At 40.5% G+C, this 16,880-nt stretch overlaps 1 protein-coding gene across 1 annotated transcript; it reads right to left on the bottom strand.

The window, feature by feature from the left end:
- Positions 1–10,459: 10,459 nt before the first annotated feature.
- HOATZ (HOATZ cilia and flagella associated protein) lies at positions 10,460–16,767 on the bottom strand. Its single transcript, XM_087434086.1, has 5 exons — positions 16,611–16,767; positions 11,991–12,407; positions 11,457–11,495; positions 10,912–10,982; positions 10,460–10,468 (listed from the first exon to the last, which is right to left on the bottom strand). Exons 2-5 carry the CDS (start codon positions 12,214–12,216, stop codon positions 10,460–10,462), a joined length of 345 nt encoding a protein of 114 aa, XP_087290212.1. The 5' UTR covers positions 12,217–12,407; positions 16,611–16,767.
- Between the last annotated feature and the right edge of the window lie 113 nt (positions 16,768–16,880).

Here is a 16,880-nt window from a genome sequence, read left to right as displayed (position 1 = left end):
TGGAGTTTGGGGGAAGGGTATATGCTTCTAGGACTTTGTTTTCTTTTTTATAGCCAAGCCTCTGTCTCGTACCAAAGTTTTAGAATATGGAATATTGTCTTGTCCTCTGTGTTCAGCTCCTTGTCTTGTTTCCTTGTCTAGTATCCCAGATACTCTGGGACAGTGGTTCTACCTTATTTTCCACTCCTGATCCTGTATTCTCATTCCCATGTCAAGGTTTCTCTTACATGCTGTTGAACCTTGGCACCATGACCTTAAATTTCAGTCTATTGCCTTTTCCTGCTATCACTTCCTTCAGAGAAGATACATTGCTCATCTACTGTGACCTACAGACTATATTTCCATTCTTGTCTGTTGCACATCCTTTTGAACAATTGACTACATTTCTGTTCAATATCTATGAGTCTGTGAGGCCTCTGAGTCTTGGTCAATGCTATTTTGGAATGTCCTCCTATTAAATGAGTACCTCATAGGCCATCAAGCTCAAAGAACTGGGCTATCACACAGGATCCTGGTCCAAACAACTTAAATCATCCATTTACTCATTCATAAGCATTTATTTGGAAGATTGGAGATCATCTACTATTTGTCAGGACCTGTGATTATAGTTAAAGAAGTCATGATCCTTTTCCTTAAAGAACTTTAGAGCCTGCAGGAGAAATACATCAACTACACCACAGCACTATATATCAAGGACTATGACAGGGGAATACACAGGGTCCTAGGGAAGCACAAAGGAAGGGGCATTTATATCAGATTGGGGAATATGTGAGGGTGAGAAAAGACCTGAATGTGACCACTGAATTGTTTTTAAGTACAGTCGTGTGTCACTTAATGACGAGGATACATTCTGAGAACTGTCATTAGGCGATTCATCTTTGTGTGAACATCATAGAGTGTACTTACACAAACCTAGATGCTGTAGCCTACTACACATCTAGGCTACATGGTACAGCCTATTGCTCCTAGGCTACAAACCTGTACAGCATGACTGTACTGAATACCGTAGGCAATTGTAATACAATGGTGTTTGTATATCTAAACATATCTAAACATAGAACAGGCACAGTAAAAATATGGTATAAAAGATAAAAAATGGTACACCTGCACAGGGCACTTACCACGAATGGAGCTTGTAGGACTGGAAGTAGCTCTGGGTGAGTCAGTGAGTGAGTGGTGAGTGCATGTGAAGGCCTAGGACATTACTGTACACGAATGTAGACTTTACAAACACTGTACACTTATGCTACACTAAATTTATAAAAAGGTATTTTTCTTTCTTCAATAATTAATTTTAGCTTAATGTAACCTTTTTACTTTATAAACTTTTAAATTTTTTTAACTTTTCGACTCTTTTATAATAACACTTAGCTTAAACACACGCATTGCACAGCTGTACAAAAATATTTTCTTTATTTATACCTGTGTTCTATAAGTTTTTTTTGATTACATTTTTTTTTTAACTTTATAAACTTTTTCGTTAAAAACTAAGACATACACACACATTAACCTAGGCCTACAGAGTCAGGATCATCAATATCACTGTCTTCCACCTCCACATCTTGTCCCACTAGAAGGTCTTCAGAGGCGATAACATGCATGGAGCTGCCATCTCCTATGATAACAAAGCCTTCTTCTGGAAAACCTCCTGAAGGACCTGCCTGAAGCTCTTCCTGAGGAAGTGTCACTCTTTTCAGAAATATGTCCATGGTGGTTTGCTTGGTTTCTTTTTCTCATCATAGATTTACTTATAAGCAGATAATACACCAAGAACATTCCTCTCTATTAATGAAAACCTTTCGGTGTTGGGGTCCATGTTTTCAAACTTTGCAAGGAGCTTGTTGAGCCCTGCAAAAGCATCTGTAAACGCTTCACTGTGAATTTCCCTGGGAGTTCTTCTTTTTCTTCTCCCGTAGTTTTCTTTTCTCTTGCCTCTTCTTCAGCTATGCGTTCCTGTTCCAGTTCCAACAACTCCTCATTAGTCAGTTCCTCAGAAACCACCTCTAGCAGTTCCTCAATGTTATCCTCATCTGCACCCAGGTTAAAGTTGTTTGCCGTCTCAACCACAGCCTTGTTGATTTTTGCAAGCTCCTACTCCTTGGCAAATCCTTTGAAGTCATGGACGAACCTCTTGAATATCTTCTTCCAGATGCCATTCATATACTCCTTGGTGACATCACCCCAAGCCCACGCAATGTTCTTGATGCAGTCATAGATGTTGTAATCCTTCCAGAATTGCATCAGTGTCTTAGTTGCAGCAATAGCCTGGGCAAGGGTCCGCCTCAGTTCATAGGCCTTAAAAGCTGCTATAACTCCTTGACCCACTGGTTGGATCAAAGAGGTGGTGTGTGAAGAAAGAAACACTGATTTGATATTAGGATGAAGATCACCAATAAAAGGAGGATGTCAAGGAGCATTATCAACAAAAGCAAAATCTTGAAAGGTAAATTATTCTCCAAAGAATACTTCTCCATTTTGCTGGCATAGCAATTCAGGAGGGCATCTTGGAAGAGGAGCTGGGTCATCCAAGACTTCTTATTGCTCCTGTAGTACACTGGCAATGTGTGCTTATTGATTTGCTTGAAGGCCCTAGGTTCTCACTGTGCCAGATCACAAAGGGTTTGAATTTTGAGCCTGCAACATTGCCCCCAAGCAAGACTGTTATCTTGAACTTACAAGACTTGAAATCTTGCTTTGACTTGGCCTCCTTCTGGATGAAAGCACTTTCAGGCATGCATTTCCAGAATAGGGAGGTTTCATCCATATTGAAAATTTGCTCTGGCAAGTAATTTTCCTCCACAATGAAGCTTATCTAGAGTTTCCAAAAATTCTTCAGCTGCCTTCACATCAGCACTTGCAAACTCACTACTCACTTTCACATTATGTCATGAATAACAATTTTTCAATCACTTAAACCCCCCAGAACTAGCAGTAAAGTCTACATTGTAGTCAGGTCCAGCCTTTTCTTTCAACATTGCCAACAAAGTTTTGCCTTGGCCATGATTGTCACAGTGCTGAGAGGGATATGCTTCTCTGTCTGGTCTTCAATCCAGATCATTAGAAGTTTCTCCATGTCTAATATAACTCCTTCTCGAAGTTTTGTTAGTCTCATTGCCTTCAGTGAAGCAGATCCTTTAACAGCTTCTGTCATTTTGTTCTTGTTCTTCAAGATCGTAGCTATGGAGGAATGGGACATGCCTGACTGGCGAGGAATAACCATCACTGATTTTCCACCTTGGTAGTCCTTAATTTTAATTTTGTTTCCAGGTCAATCATTTGACGTGGCCTCTTACTGGCAACATTAACAATGAATTTTGTATGCTTAGGGGCTGTGATGAACAAAACAGCATGAGATTAAATCAAGCACAAGAAAAAGTAATGCAATCAAGAGACGCAGTAAACATGAGATATATGAAGCGGCTGTCGGTGTAACATGGCATACTGTTTTACAGTAAACTTTTTTTTAATACGTAGAAAGAGTACACTCTAAAATAATGATAAAAAGCATAGTAAGTACATAAACCAGTAACACAGTTGTTTATTATCGTTATTAAGTATTATGTACTGTACATAATCATATGTGCTATACTTTTATACAACTGGAAGATGACGTCACTAGGTAATAGGAATTTTTCAGCTCCTTTATAATCTTATGGGACCACTGTGGCATATGTGGTCCATCGTTGACTGAAATGTCGTTATGCAGTGCATGACTGTACAAGTAGGCATTAGTTAAATGGGAAGAAACAGGAGAAAGGCATTTCCAGGCAGAAGAAATGGTAGACTCAATGACAGAGGTATGAAACACCTTGCTGGATTCTCGGAACTACAAATGGTTCAAAATGGCTGTAGTGTGAATTGCACTTAAAAGGAAATGGTGGTAGCTCCTGGTAGCATAGTGGTTAAGTCCGTGCACTCTGCTTTGGCGGCCCGGGGTTTGTAGGTTCGGATCCTGGGTGTGGACCTACGCACTGCTTATCAAGCCATGCTGTGGCAGGCATCGCACATATAAAGTAGAGGAAGATGGGCATGGATGTTAGCCCAGGGCTAACCATCCTCACACAAAAAAAAAAAAAAAAAAAAGGAAAGGAGAGGAAATGGTAAATGAGGCTGGGGAGGTGTGGCAGGAAACAGATAGTGAAAGACTTTGTACTTTAAACTATGTTTCAACGAATTTTAGTACAGTTAATTCTCATTATTTGCGGTAGCTATGTTCTATAAAGTGTCTGTAAAAAGTGAATTAGTGAATACTGAACCATTGCTCCTAGGTTCCTGCCTGCTTTTGGTCACAACATTTCATCAATGGTTCAATATATAGCTTTGTTTTATGTGTTTCTTTTTAAAGACACCTTATTTAAAATACATTGTTGATTCGTCAACGTTGAACTCACGGCCAGCAGCACTTTTAACTTATGTCTGAACAAAGTGCATCTAATGCATGTCTTTTCTCCATAAGGCACATCACAACCTTCTTGCACTTAGGAACCCTAGACAGCACTTCAGCACTTGGCTACTTTTAAACAGCAAAATCATCAAAAAAAAAAAAAAAAAGCTGAAAATTTGGCACTACATAAAGCACAAAAAGGAAACTTGTTCACAGTGTGAGAGCTCAGACAAGAAGGCAGAGCATCGCCTTGTTCATCCTCAGCTAGGAATGTGTATGTTGGGCAAATCAAATTTTTCACTGCTTTGTGGATGTCCATCAATGACCAGGAAAGTGCCACGAATATTGATTTTGGAGTTACAAACAAATTGTAGCTAGTAAGTGAATTAGCAAATATGGAATCCGTGAATAATGAGGATTGACTATATTACCAACACTGGCTTGGGGAACTGTAAAATCTTAAGAACCAACTAGAAAATGACGGTGTCACCTCAGGCTCTGAGGGCGTTCTTGACCACATTTCATGTGAGTAATATACCTCATCATAGAAAATGATAAAATGAAGAAGTAAATATAGATACATAAGTCATTTAACTTTATTATCTGGCTCCAATATAACTTGCCCACAGATCTTTTCATCTTACCTTTGATAGAGGCAAAGAGAAAAGGCAGATGAAGGTTTTGATTTCAGGTATGTCATGATTATTTTCAGAGTCACCTGAACCACAGAATATTCCAGTTCTTCAATAAATCCTATTTGATTTGCCCTACTGCTTGGAAGGTGTTTACTGATTTGAACAATAAAGCTTCATGTAACTGGAATCAAATCGATAGTTCTGTATTTATTTTACAAAAATACATGGTCTTTTTTGCTTCATTCTGCGTTCAATAGTTTCATTTAATCATGTTTTATAAGCAGACAATTAGCATAGGTCCTTTCCCAATTGTATCTTAAGATTTAAAATGCTTTATTTTCTTCTTAAGGTGAATGTGTATAGAAGATAAAGTATACAAATCTTTGGAAAAAAGAGGGAGAGATGCATTTGGGGCATGGCCCTACCCAACTCTGGGGTTGGGTCTGTCTGGGGTAATGAATTCAGCTATTTTATGCCAAATCTCATTCCTTTCCCCAAATATATTCTCATGGACTGCAGATGTTACTAAAGAAGATTAAGAGGGGAACCTCATCTGTCAACTGAAAATGTTCCCCAAGATTGAATAATGTTTGAAAACACAGTGGTATATAGATGATATAAAAGAGTGATTAATATTTATGTAATCTTCTAATTACCATTTGCCACCAAAATATTTGTTTGTTACTGTGAATGCACAGTCTGTTTTTATGATTCTTCCATTTGAATTCTTTGACAAATTAGGAACAACAAGAATTTAAATGACTAGGTATCTTTTGTTGGCGAAGGGGAAATCCACCACTTCCTAATATTTATTTTATGGAGGAAAAAGAACTTTGTTAATATTACATTAGGGCAGGATAGCAAAGCTAAAACAAAGCCAGATAACACGTTATTGAGAAAATTTAGGTTTGTCTGGGAAGCCAATCCTGATCAATTTGACATCAAAGAGGATTTTCCTTCATCTGAACATCCTGGCAATGAGACCGAGGAAATTCCCTACATCTTTGGTTTGGCTCTACGAAACTGACATATAATGATTCTGAGTATCCCTGTTACTACTTTGAAAGTGTAGGATAACAAAAGATAATGTTCAAGTTTTCCACTTTCATGATTCAGTGTCTAAAAATACACCTTTGTGAAGCTTCTTAGATTCTTCTTCTTCTAAGAATGTTCTCCTCATAGCATGATTTGCTTCTGGTTCACGTAAGTGCCATATAGCAAACTCCCTTTTGAGGAAGACATACACTATGTTCAGTATCAGTTGTATAGGTTGTGTGATAGGATGGATTAACACCCCATTCCCAATAAAGAGTATATCTGGGATGTTGTTATGCAGATTGCATAATTTCCTTGTAAAAATCTTTAGTTTATATCACTCATGTTAAAACTTTGATTCCAGATGGACATTTCCAAATATGTCATCTATATACATGCCTTAAAATACCATTCTGATCTCTTCTTCCTTCTCCCAGCAAATGAATTATTTATAATTCTTTTCATAAAGACATAATCAGCTAAAGAGCTTTCTTAAAGGTGGCAAAACTAAAAAGCAAATTAGTTTTATGATTTCAAAGAATTAGCTGACTATTCCTTTATTATAATGTTTTTAGACTACTTTAGAACTCTCAAAGGAAGAATAATGGTCCAGTGTAGTGCTATATGGTCTCCTTTATGGACAGAGTAAGCCATTTAATTTTGACAGATTCAATTGTTCTTGATTTTCTGCCATGGATATCCATCACAGAAATAGAAGTTGTGATTAATGGCATTTTGTCCACTAACCAAAAGCAATTATAATGTATACTTGGAAAATATCCCAAAATGGAGGATAATAAAGTTTAAAAAAAGTTCAACAACTGAAAAATCAATATCAGTTGGGGAGAAAAAGCTATAAAGGTACTTTTAGGGGAGATGGAAAAGAAATTTTTAGATTTTCATTAATTTTAAGGAGAAAGTGGAAGAAAAAATCTTTAAGAGAATTCATGGGAAATATTTTTTCCCATTTTAAAATGAAAATTATACCAGGAGTTTACTTATCAATGTATTTTCTCAAAACATGTAGAAGATTCTCTTAAATTAAATAGATCATTGCAAATGTTTTATTAGTTAAAGAGAACTTTCCGCCCCCATTTATTTTCTGCCATCAAGATAAAAATTCTGGAATGGTGGTGGCAACAATGCAGAGAGAGTACTATAGACTTAGAAAAACAAACAGTGGTATCCAAAAATAGATTCTATGTTTTAGTAATTACAGGGAGTCAGATTTCTTCCCATCATATATAGACGTACGAGGAAAGCAAAACCGAGAAGAGGGGTGATGTGTTAAAATGGTCATAAAGCAGACTTGCAAACAGACTAGCTTTTGGGAATATTCTTGCAAAAATTATCAGTCTAGAAAAATTTGCTAGTTGGATATATGTGGAAAAGGCTAAGCAAAATGGAAATATCTCTGACTAGAGCATACATTCACCCATTAATTAATTCAATTATGCATTTATCTATTTAATCAACAAATATTTATTGAGTTTCAATAACTGGAAAGGCACCGAGGTTAAGCAAATAAGAAACAACCTCTGCCCTCATAGAGGGGAAGAGAATTAACATTTGTTGAGGGCAAACTATGGCCAGGCACTTTCATATCTTACTTCCACTGTACGAGGGGGATATTTTTATCATTCCTCCTGTTTCATCTGAGGAAGCTGAGCCTCACAGGGGTTAAGTAGGTTGTTCAAGGTCACATAAATGGTGAATGGCAAAGGTGGACTTCCAAACTCACTCTGTCTCCACAGTCCACTACACTATGGTGCCTGTAATCTAGCAGGAAAGACAGAAATGTACACAATGACCTATAACACAGACCAGAGACTGTGATAAACACTAAGAGAGAGGTATATGTGACTTGCTATAGGAGCATAGAGAATATAGATTATTCATTCTGCTGGTGTCTAGGTTACCTCTGGAAAGGCTTCACAGAGAAGCTGGCATTTGAACTAGGCCTTGAAGGTAAATACGGAAGAGCATTCTAGGTAGAGACAATGAGTTTCATGGGCTTTGGAGTTAGGATTTGGGCTTTGAGTCTAGGCTCTGCCACTTACCAGTTGTGGGAACTCTGGAAAATCATTTAAGCTTTGCTTGATTAAATGAAGATAATCATCATGAGGTTATTTTAAGTAGAATATGATTTCATACATGTAAACTGCTTAGCTTAGTATATAGCACATGGTCCGCACTCACTAAATTGGCTGTTGTGAATACTACAGCACAATAATATCTGAAGATGTGTATAAGAGCTTTAAGTTATTGAAGGATTCTCTTGGTTGCTTTTTGCACCACGGCCTCGTTTGAACAGAACTGTACTGTGCAGTACTGAGTAAACTCTGCCATCCTATACTCACAAGGCACAGTTTCAGTAACATTCTCTTTCCTGCTGGCTTGTTTTACTAGGACTCTTATCTTCTACTCTCAACAAATAGAATCTTCTTCTATACTGCATTGCAGGACCCACTTGACTTAATGTACAATTTGGCAGATATCACAGAATAATGTGTATGTTTGGGTTTAGCAAAAATATGTTTTACCCATTCACCACTTTGGTAGCACATATAGAGAGGGGTACACAGTGTGCCCTAGCCTAGTGGTTGAGAACCAACTGTACAGAGTAGACTACATTGGGGATGGGGGAGGGGAACAGGGGAAGGAAGAGAGTCAGGTTATGGTCAGGTTGGAAATGCCATACTGAAGGGTTTGATCTTGATCCTGCAGAAATGGAGAGCCATGGAAGAAAATGAAAGTAGGTGTATGGACTGAATTGTGTTCCCCTAAATTCCCCATGTTGAAGCCCTAACCCCCAGGGTAACTGCATTTGGAGATAGGGACTTTCGGGAGGTAATTAAGGTAAAAGGAGGTCATAAAGATGGGGCACTGATATGATAGGACTGGTATCCTTATAAGAAGAGGAAGAGACACCAGAGCTCTCTCCCTCTGCCTCGTGAGAACACAGTGAAAAATGTGGCCATCTACAAGCCAGGAAGAGAGGATTCATCAGAAACCAACTCCCATGACATCTTGATCTCAGACTTCCAGCCTCCAGAACTGTGAGAAAATACAATTTGGTTATTCAAGCCATCTAGTCTGTGGTGTCTTGTTACGGCAGCACTAGCCGACTAATACAGTAGGAGAGCAGCATAATTGGATTCAGGTTTTAGGAAGATAACTAGTGCAGTACGGAGGATTGCTTTGCATATTCTTTGTCTGGTCAACTCTATATATTCTTCGAAATTCAGCTCCTTTGGGAAGGGTTCTAGATTCCTTAAGGTTGATTTTCATGTCCTTCAATATGTTTCCATAGTATTATGTGCATACATCTATCATAATAATGTATCATAATTCTTGACTTTAATGGACTATGTCCCCCACCAGACTGTAAACTCCCTGAGATCAGGGACCACATCTTATCTGTACATTCTCAGCTCTAGTACAGTAGGTGGCACAGAGCAAGTTCTCATTAGCTGTGGAATTAATTAAGTAATTAATAAGTTAATAGAAGAACCTGCTGCAAGGAAACTAGTTCTAAGACTACTAATATAATAGCCCATTAGCAGAACATCCACCTCCAACTCATATCTTATTGTCTTAATTGTTTGACAAAAGATGATGAAAATTGATAATAGTTTGTCTTTAACCTTTCATTTCTAATCCCTTCCAAAAACAAAATTAAATGAAAATTAAACTCCAAAAGTGCTGAAGAAGTCAAATTTTTTTTGTGAGGAAGATTAGCCTTGAGCTAACATCCGATGCCAATCCTCCTCTTTTTGCTGAGCAAGATTGGCCCTGGGGAAACATCCGTGCCCATCTTCCTCTACTTTATATGGGATGCCTCCACAGCATGGCTCAACAAGCGATGTGCTGGTGCGCGCCCGGGATCGGGCCCGGGAACCCTGAGCTGTGGAAGTGGAGTGCGCACACCTAACCACTACACCACCGGGCCAGCCGCTAAAGAAGTGAATTTTTAATGATTTTTATCTCATTGAAAATTAGGCTCTCTCCCCCAATTAAGTCCTGGTATAAACATATAAGTATCTAATATCCTCAGGAGAGAAGAAAATGCTGACTATTTCTAATCACCTAATTTGTTTGGAGGAATCACCAATAGTCCACAAAGTGAATTACTGTGATCAGCAAACTCAAAGGCATTGTTCTGTAATTTATGTAGAATTCCCGATAAGACTGTCAGAGTTTGCCAATACGTCCAAAGATTGAAGATATTAGGCCAAAACGAATCCCCTATCTTTGCTTTTACAGCACAGGAACAGTTACAGGAATGGAATTTATCCATTAACCAAACAAAATGTTTCTATAAATCACTGTATTAATTGCTGAGTTAAAGGCTGTGCCTGTATCAGGAGAAGTAAACAAGAAATGCTGCCAAGAAGAGACACGTTCAGTTGTTCTGACAACAAACACCAATATGCTTAATTTCAGCCTTTAGTCAAAACGGTTCTAGATGACAGACTCATTCCTCTGGTCATTTAATTTTGATCTATTAAGGAGTCAATTCTGTTCGATTTTTCCTGTTCTTACAATATTTCTGTTTTTAGAACATCGTATTTGGTTTGGGGCCTTATTGAATGGAAAGTACGTGAATCCATGCTTCCCCATTTCCCTCTGATTCTATTGTTCCTATACATCTTTGGGCTTTTGCAGAGGCTGAGGATAGCCAAAGTCTGATAGAATTTATTAATCTTCAATTAAAATTCTAATAAACATTTTCCAGCTGCTCAAGTTGACACAGCAGAAGCAGAAAATTTCTATATATATATGTTAAAAGAAGAATAATTGGGATTATTTAGAAAATCTAATGAAAATAGATGACCTTCTGAAATACTGACCCACCTTTTGGAGATACTTTTCTTTTTCCTCAGATTCTTGAATCTTTAGGGTTTCAGCAATGACATCTGTATTCTCTAAGGGAAATAAAGTCAAATTCAGTCTGAAATAATTTGATCATGATTTTACAATAATGTTGATATAAAACTGAATAAAGATTAAACGGTAATAGAGTAGGAAGGTAAACACAAGTACGTACTATGTCTTGAAACTTTAAAAACCAGAATCAAAAATAATTGGAGACTGAATTAATTAGCTGTGGCTTCAGGGAACCTCTAGTCTCTTTAGAAGAGGGGTGAGCCTGAGTCCAGACACAAGAAAAGGTCTCTAAAGATAACATATTTGCAGTATCAGAGATTCCAATTTCTACATTCCTATTCAATTTAGGAATTTTCCTCTGGAGAAACAGGGTGGTCCCTGAGAAGGGGGTCTCATTGGCATGCAATTCAGAAAGTTATGCCAAAGTGTAAAGTTGCTGGCTTATACTTATCACCTATTTTCTGAAGCATCTAGGAATCAGGATGTTGAAAGGCATAAAACTTGGTACTTACTGTCTTTCTCAAGGAAAAAAGGCTGCAAGTAATTTTTCCCTAAAAAATATAAAAGGGAAGTAAAGAAATCATAAGCTTTCTACACCTATAAAAATTGCATAACAACAGTTTCCACATCTTTGGCTTTACTAAGGTCTTACAGGTCAGGGAACTTGGTTCCTAATGGTGACTCTGCCTTCAACTTTCTGCCGGGCTTCCATGTTTGGCCTCAATTATGTAAACAACTACCTTTAATATCCTTTCAGCCAACACATAACATTTTCCCAGATTATTCTGTACTGTTTAGCAAATAAATGCCATAATCTAAGGGATACTTTAAAATGTATGTTTAGATGTAACAGAGATACCACTGATCCTCTTTGGGTGGAACGACTGCTGAGAAGGTTTAAGAACCATTTGTATAGGGTTTTAGACATTTGTAATGAAAGATTTTCATTTTAGAATTAGGTTCGCAGTTTCTGCTGGAGGGGCTCTGGTATCTTCCAGGTTAGTTATGGTGGAGGTAGAAATCATCCATAGGAGGCAGCTACTCACCGAGCCCACTGCTCTTAGAGGACCCCGCCACGGGCAGACGCTGACTGCTGCCTCTGGACAGCACCAACTGAGATTCGTTAGGAGGATACATTGACGCCGCGATCCAGAACTGCTTGGCCAAGTTGGCATCCTGTTCAGAAGAGCCGGTGAACACCAGTAATCCCTGGGGACAAGTTTCAGGGGACTCTTTTCGGCTGCTAGGACCGCCGCTGGGCCTCGTTTCCATGGCAACTCAGGACGCTTCTCCAAGCTCCCTCTCCCGTCTCCCAGCCCCGCCCTTTGGTGAACCGCCAAGTTGGCAACAGCCTCGGCTGGAAGCCCTTAGCTTCGTCGGTGGACGTTGGAGTCCAGCACGCGCTTGCTGGACATCTGAAGCCCTCTTCTGCAGTGATCACCGGCTTCCGGACCAGTCCAAGCCTTGGAGTCGAGATAGGAGAGTCAAAACATGAACTTTGGGGCGTGTCCTGTCCTGTTGGAGTCAGTGGGGGAGCAATTCAGCTCTCAGATCCTGTCAGCCTTCTACACGCCTTCCTCACCTCCCAGCTTCCACCCCCGCAAAAGATATCTAAATAAAGCTTTCAATTCCCCAGCTCCACCACCCCAATCCCTCTTTCCACACCAGATTGCCCAGTAGCTCAGCATTGCCTATGTGGAAGTTGTGGGTCTGCACTGGTTGGAGAGCAGCTAACATCCTAGCCTATGGGAACTAGAGGTCTGGACTGGTCAGGTAGGTATCCATGTATATAGTTTTTGTTATACATTTCCCCCCTGAATCCTTTAAGACAAATTTTAGGAAAGAAGCTGGATTAAATTGTAACTACATTTACTAATCAGTCCCACTAAAAGCTGCCTGGACTGCAACAGTTGTAAATGATTACTTCACAGAAGGAATATATCTGATGAGTAGACTCAGTCCCCTTATAAAAAATAAAACACAAAAAATTTTGTTAATGTATTCTTATAAAAATATTAACGAGTGCTTGTGAATTGCTTTCCCAGGAGATTTTGTTAATCCAGGAACAATTTAACCATTTCAGTGATAGGAAATTCGTAATTACTGTGGCAGGAATTGAGAAGGAAATCAGAAAGCCAACTTAGGAAAGGAAATGGACACATGGTAATGACCACAATTTATGACGTTATGGCACTTTATTCTTTCAAAATATTAATAGTCTCACAGAAACATAGTTCAAAAATTGATAATCACAAGTCTATACAATGACGTAGATCAGCTAAAGAAAAAAACCCTATTCCCAATACATCTGAAATTTTTTTTGGTTAAGACCCTGAAGGAATATTGAAAAATTATATATTAAAAAAATATACTTATTATATACTGTCGTATATTTAGCAGCTAAAATGTTGATTTCTTTCTTGGCTGAGCTATTGATAAGCAGGCAATGGGTAATAGGGTATTCCAATCCCCCCCCCATTGATATGCACAGACAGCTCATTTGGATGAACTCCCAAATCTTTTTACCTGGCCGTGTGGTTAGTGATTGGTACTATTAGCAATCAGCTAACTACACTGCCTGGTAACTAGACTCACAGAAAAAAAGGTTTACTTTCATCACAAACTTGTCTCAAGTTGGTGCCCCCATGCGTTGTGATAGGCAAATCATTGGTTGTTCTAACACTTTAGTTGGTGGGTTGGTGAATACCCTACCTAAGAATGAAAAAGGCACAATGAATCACAGTATACAGCATTAAACGTTACATAGGGGTCTTCTCTCAGCAATTTAAATGTCTTCATATCTTACAATTAAAGCTATTAAACGCCACAGATTTCGCCTTCCTTACAAGGGATTGCCCGATCTTGCTTTTAGTCCTGGAGATAGCTAACAGTTTAACTCTCTCGAGAAGCAGCAGCCCGCCTGAGTCTGCAGGGGTTTGCTCGCGCTGTGACAACGTGCCCGCCGCGCCGCGCTCCGAGGAACACATGCTGACGCCTCAGATCTCGAAGCGCGGCGGCTTTCTCCTCAGACGTTTCAGGTCGGCCGTTCGCCGCCGAGGGTGGCGTCCTCCTCCCGGCGGGCGGCGGGTGATGCTGTGCCTTGTTTTGATGGCAGTGGAGTTAGTGATTGTAAGCACTAGAGTACAATCAGCTAATTACACTGCCTACAAACCGAGCACCGGGCGCCGGCGGGCTGCAGCTCCTGGACGGTCCGCAGCGCCGACGAGGTGTCCCCGAGCGGGCGGGCCGCGCCTCGGCCCCACATTTCACCCGAGGCGACGCTCGACAGTGCCTGGGCGCGAGACCCAGGGCGAGGGTCCCCCTAGGACGCCCTCGGACCCACTGGGGACCCTCGCCCGGCCCGCGGGCTGCGCTGGCCCACGCCGGACTCGCCGCGCACACTTGGCGTGGCACAGCCAGCGGGCGGCGCTGCAGAGGGGACCTGCACCCCCAGGGCCGGGCCCCCGCACACTAGGTGACTCCCGGGAGCGCCCGGCCGGCTGGCTTCACCTCCCCTGCCCCGCGATCTCCCGCACCTCCCAGAGCCCTCCCCCTCAGGTCCCCTTCCCCTTTCCTTTCCCCTTTGCTTTCTCGGGCGCGGCTCCCACCTCCCTCACTCCGGTACCACCCGCCCCCAGAAAACTTCTCTTCAGTTCCCAGCCCAAACCCTAGAGCCGGCTCTCTCCACCGGGTGCGCCCCGCAGCTCCGAATGGCCGAGTGACCGTGGCCGTGGCGGGCCAACCGCCCTTGGAACCCCGCGGGCAGAGGGGGCGGGGCGGGCGCGAGACGGGGTGGATGGGGGAGGGGCGGGGGGAGGGGCGGGGGGAGGGGAGGAAGCTGCGAGAAGGGGCGGAGGGCGGGCCCCGGTGGGGAAGAGGACCTGGAGACGCAGGCACAGATTCTTGAGAAATTTTTCTTCCTGATATGGCCGGAGGGACGAAGATCTGCTTCTCCCCTCCCCCTCCCCAAGAAGCCCCACCGGCCCACCTAGTTTTCATGCCCATCCCCGTCAGGGAAAACAGCTTGCCAGATACCAAATTGTAGGCTCAAATTTTCCAGATGGAGATACGCCTGGGTAGCCTCTGACATGCAGGAGGGGCTGCCTTGGAGAGTCCCACCTGCACCCTGTGTTCCCCTTGGGCTCCCCTTATACTCTTGGAGGGCCGTTGAATGAGGTGGAAGGCCGGATCTTCTAGTCTAGTGAGCCAGCCAGCTGTTACTTAGATCCCAGTGTGGTCCTCTTGAGATTGAGGCCACAGTTTTGTACTCTCAAGGTCAGCTGTAGGCAAAACTGTTCCTACTTCTAGCACATATTTATTTAACTACCTGCTATATGTTCAGGACCTAAGGTCATTCATTCCACCCTCCATGTGTACATTCTGAGTACTAACACAGAGCGAACACACATTATTTACCATTCAAGACAGTATAAAATAAAGTACTAAATTGGGTAGAAATAGAAGGGGGTAGGGTGGGGCATCAATGAGAACTGTAATTGATCAAGGAAGGTTCATGGAGGAGGTGACCCTTGAGTAGATCCTTGAAGCAAGACTAAATTTGGACATTCAGGGTGAGGGCTGTGGAGGCCAAAGAAACAGTGTCTTGTGACTAGTTACATTTTCTTATTCTTACAATTTCACATTTGGTGATGTAGATGTGTTTATGTGTGTGTTTAGAATAGATTGGGCAAAGAGGACAGTTACAGAGGATTTCTGGGAGACTTCTACTAATAATTCTTTCCTTTAGTTACTCCTTCCCTTCTTTTCCTTCAATGAATGAATCAGGAGAGGATAAAGAATATTCGCTGATTACACACTTTGTAGAACTCAATTGGAAGGAGCCCCCCCTCCAACATATGGTCTTCATGCACCCAGTATAGAGCATATATATATCATTGTTGACCCTGAAAGCTTAGTTCTAAATTATTTTCCCCAAAGGAAAACTTCCCAGCTATGGATTGATTCCCTAAACCCAGCAAATGGTCTCACAGATGCCACCAATAACATAGATAGGGGCAGGCAATCTAGATCATTCAAGACAAATTCCAAACTCACACTATTAAAACACCAGAAGAACTTCCCAAGGATGAGTTTGCATGAGTTACAGCATTGTCTTTGAATATGAAAGACAGCACATTTTTTGCCAAATGCGTCATTTGTTCTGTGAACACCAATTGAAGAGTAAGAAACCCAAGTTAAGTATAAAACATACAGTACAGAAAACGTTAATTGTAAAACTTAACTTGTAAAGTTAAATTGCAAAAGACAGGTCATTTACAACAACTAACTATAATTTGTATTCATCATGTCTTTGGGAGAGGCATAATGTAGAACACATTACATAAATTCCTCACACTCCCTTAACATGTACAATATACCAAGCCACACCATGCAGTATGCTGAAATCAGAGCTAATTAACCTCTGAGCTTTCTAGAGATTAACTGTAGAGCCATTTTTGTATTTTATAAATATATATATATATAAATCAGCAGTGAAATAGCCTCCATTCCATTAACAATATGCAGACTTATAAGTCTTGGTTAGGATATAGTTACAAAAACAATTCTGTTCTTTTAAATTGTTAGTCGTTTTTACCGAATACAATATTTAATACCTCCTCCTGATTGATGTTTTATGATTATTAGTTGCATCTTACATGTCTTACCTGAGCTGGATTGTTGCCATCGAAGGCAATGGTTGCAGTAGATGCCTTAAAACTGCGATTTTTAAAACTTTTCTTCAAAGATAGTAAAAAAATAAAGAAAATTCGTATATAAAAGTCATCAAGATGCATTGCCTACTGAAATAAATTTTTTAAAAATACAACTATTTAAGTAGTACAACTAAGAAAGTAACGAGAGAAAATGTGTGTGGCCTAGTTCTGTTTAAAAAAAAAAAGAATGCTTGTTCTTAGGGTTGCTGTTGATTTGGCCTG

This window comes from Ceratotherium simum, chromosome 7, assembly GCF_057802395.1.
Source record: "Ceratotherium simum simum isolate JZ-2026a chromosome 7, ASM5780239v1, whole genome shotgun sequence".
Classification (NCBI taxonomy): domain Eukaryota; kingdom Metazoa; phylum Chordata; class Mammalia; order Perissodactyla; family Rhinocerotidae; genus Ceratotherium; species Ceratotherium simum.
The sequence above is the reverse complement of the archived record's forward strand: the minus strand, read 5'-3'. Positions and strand labels throughout refer to the sequence as shown.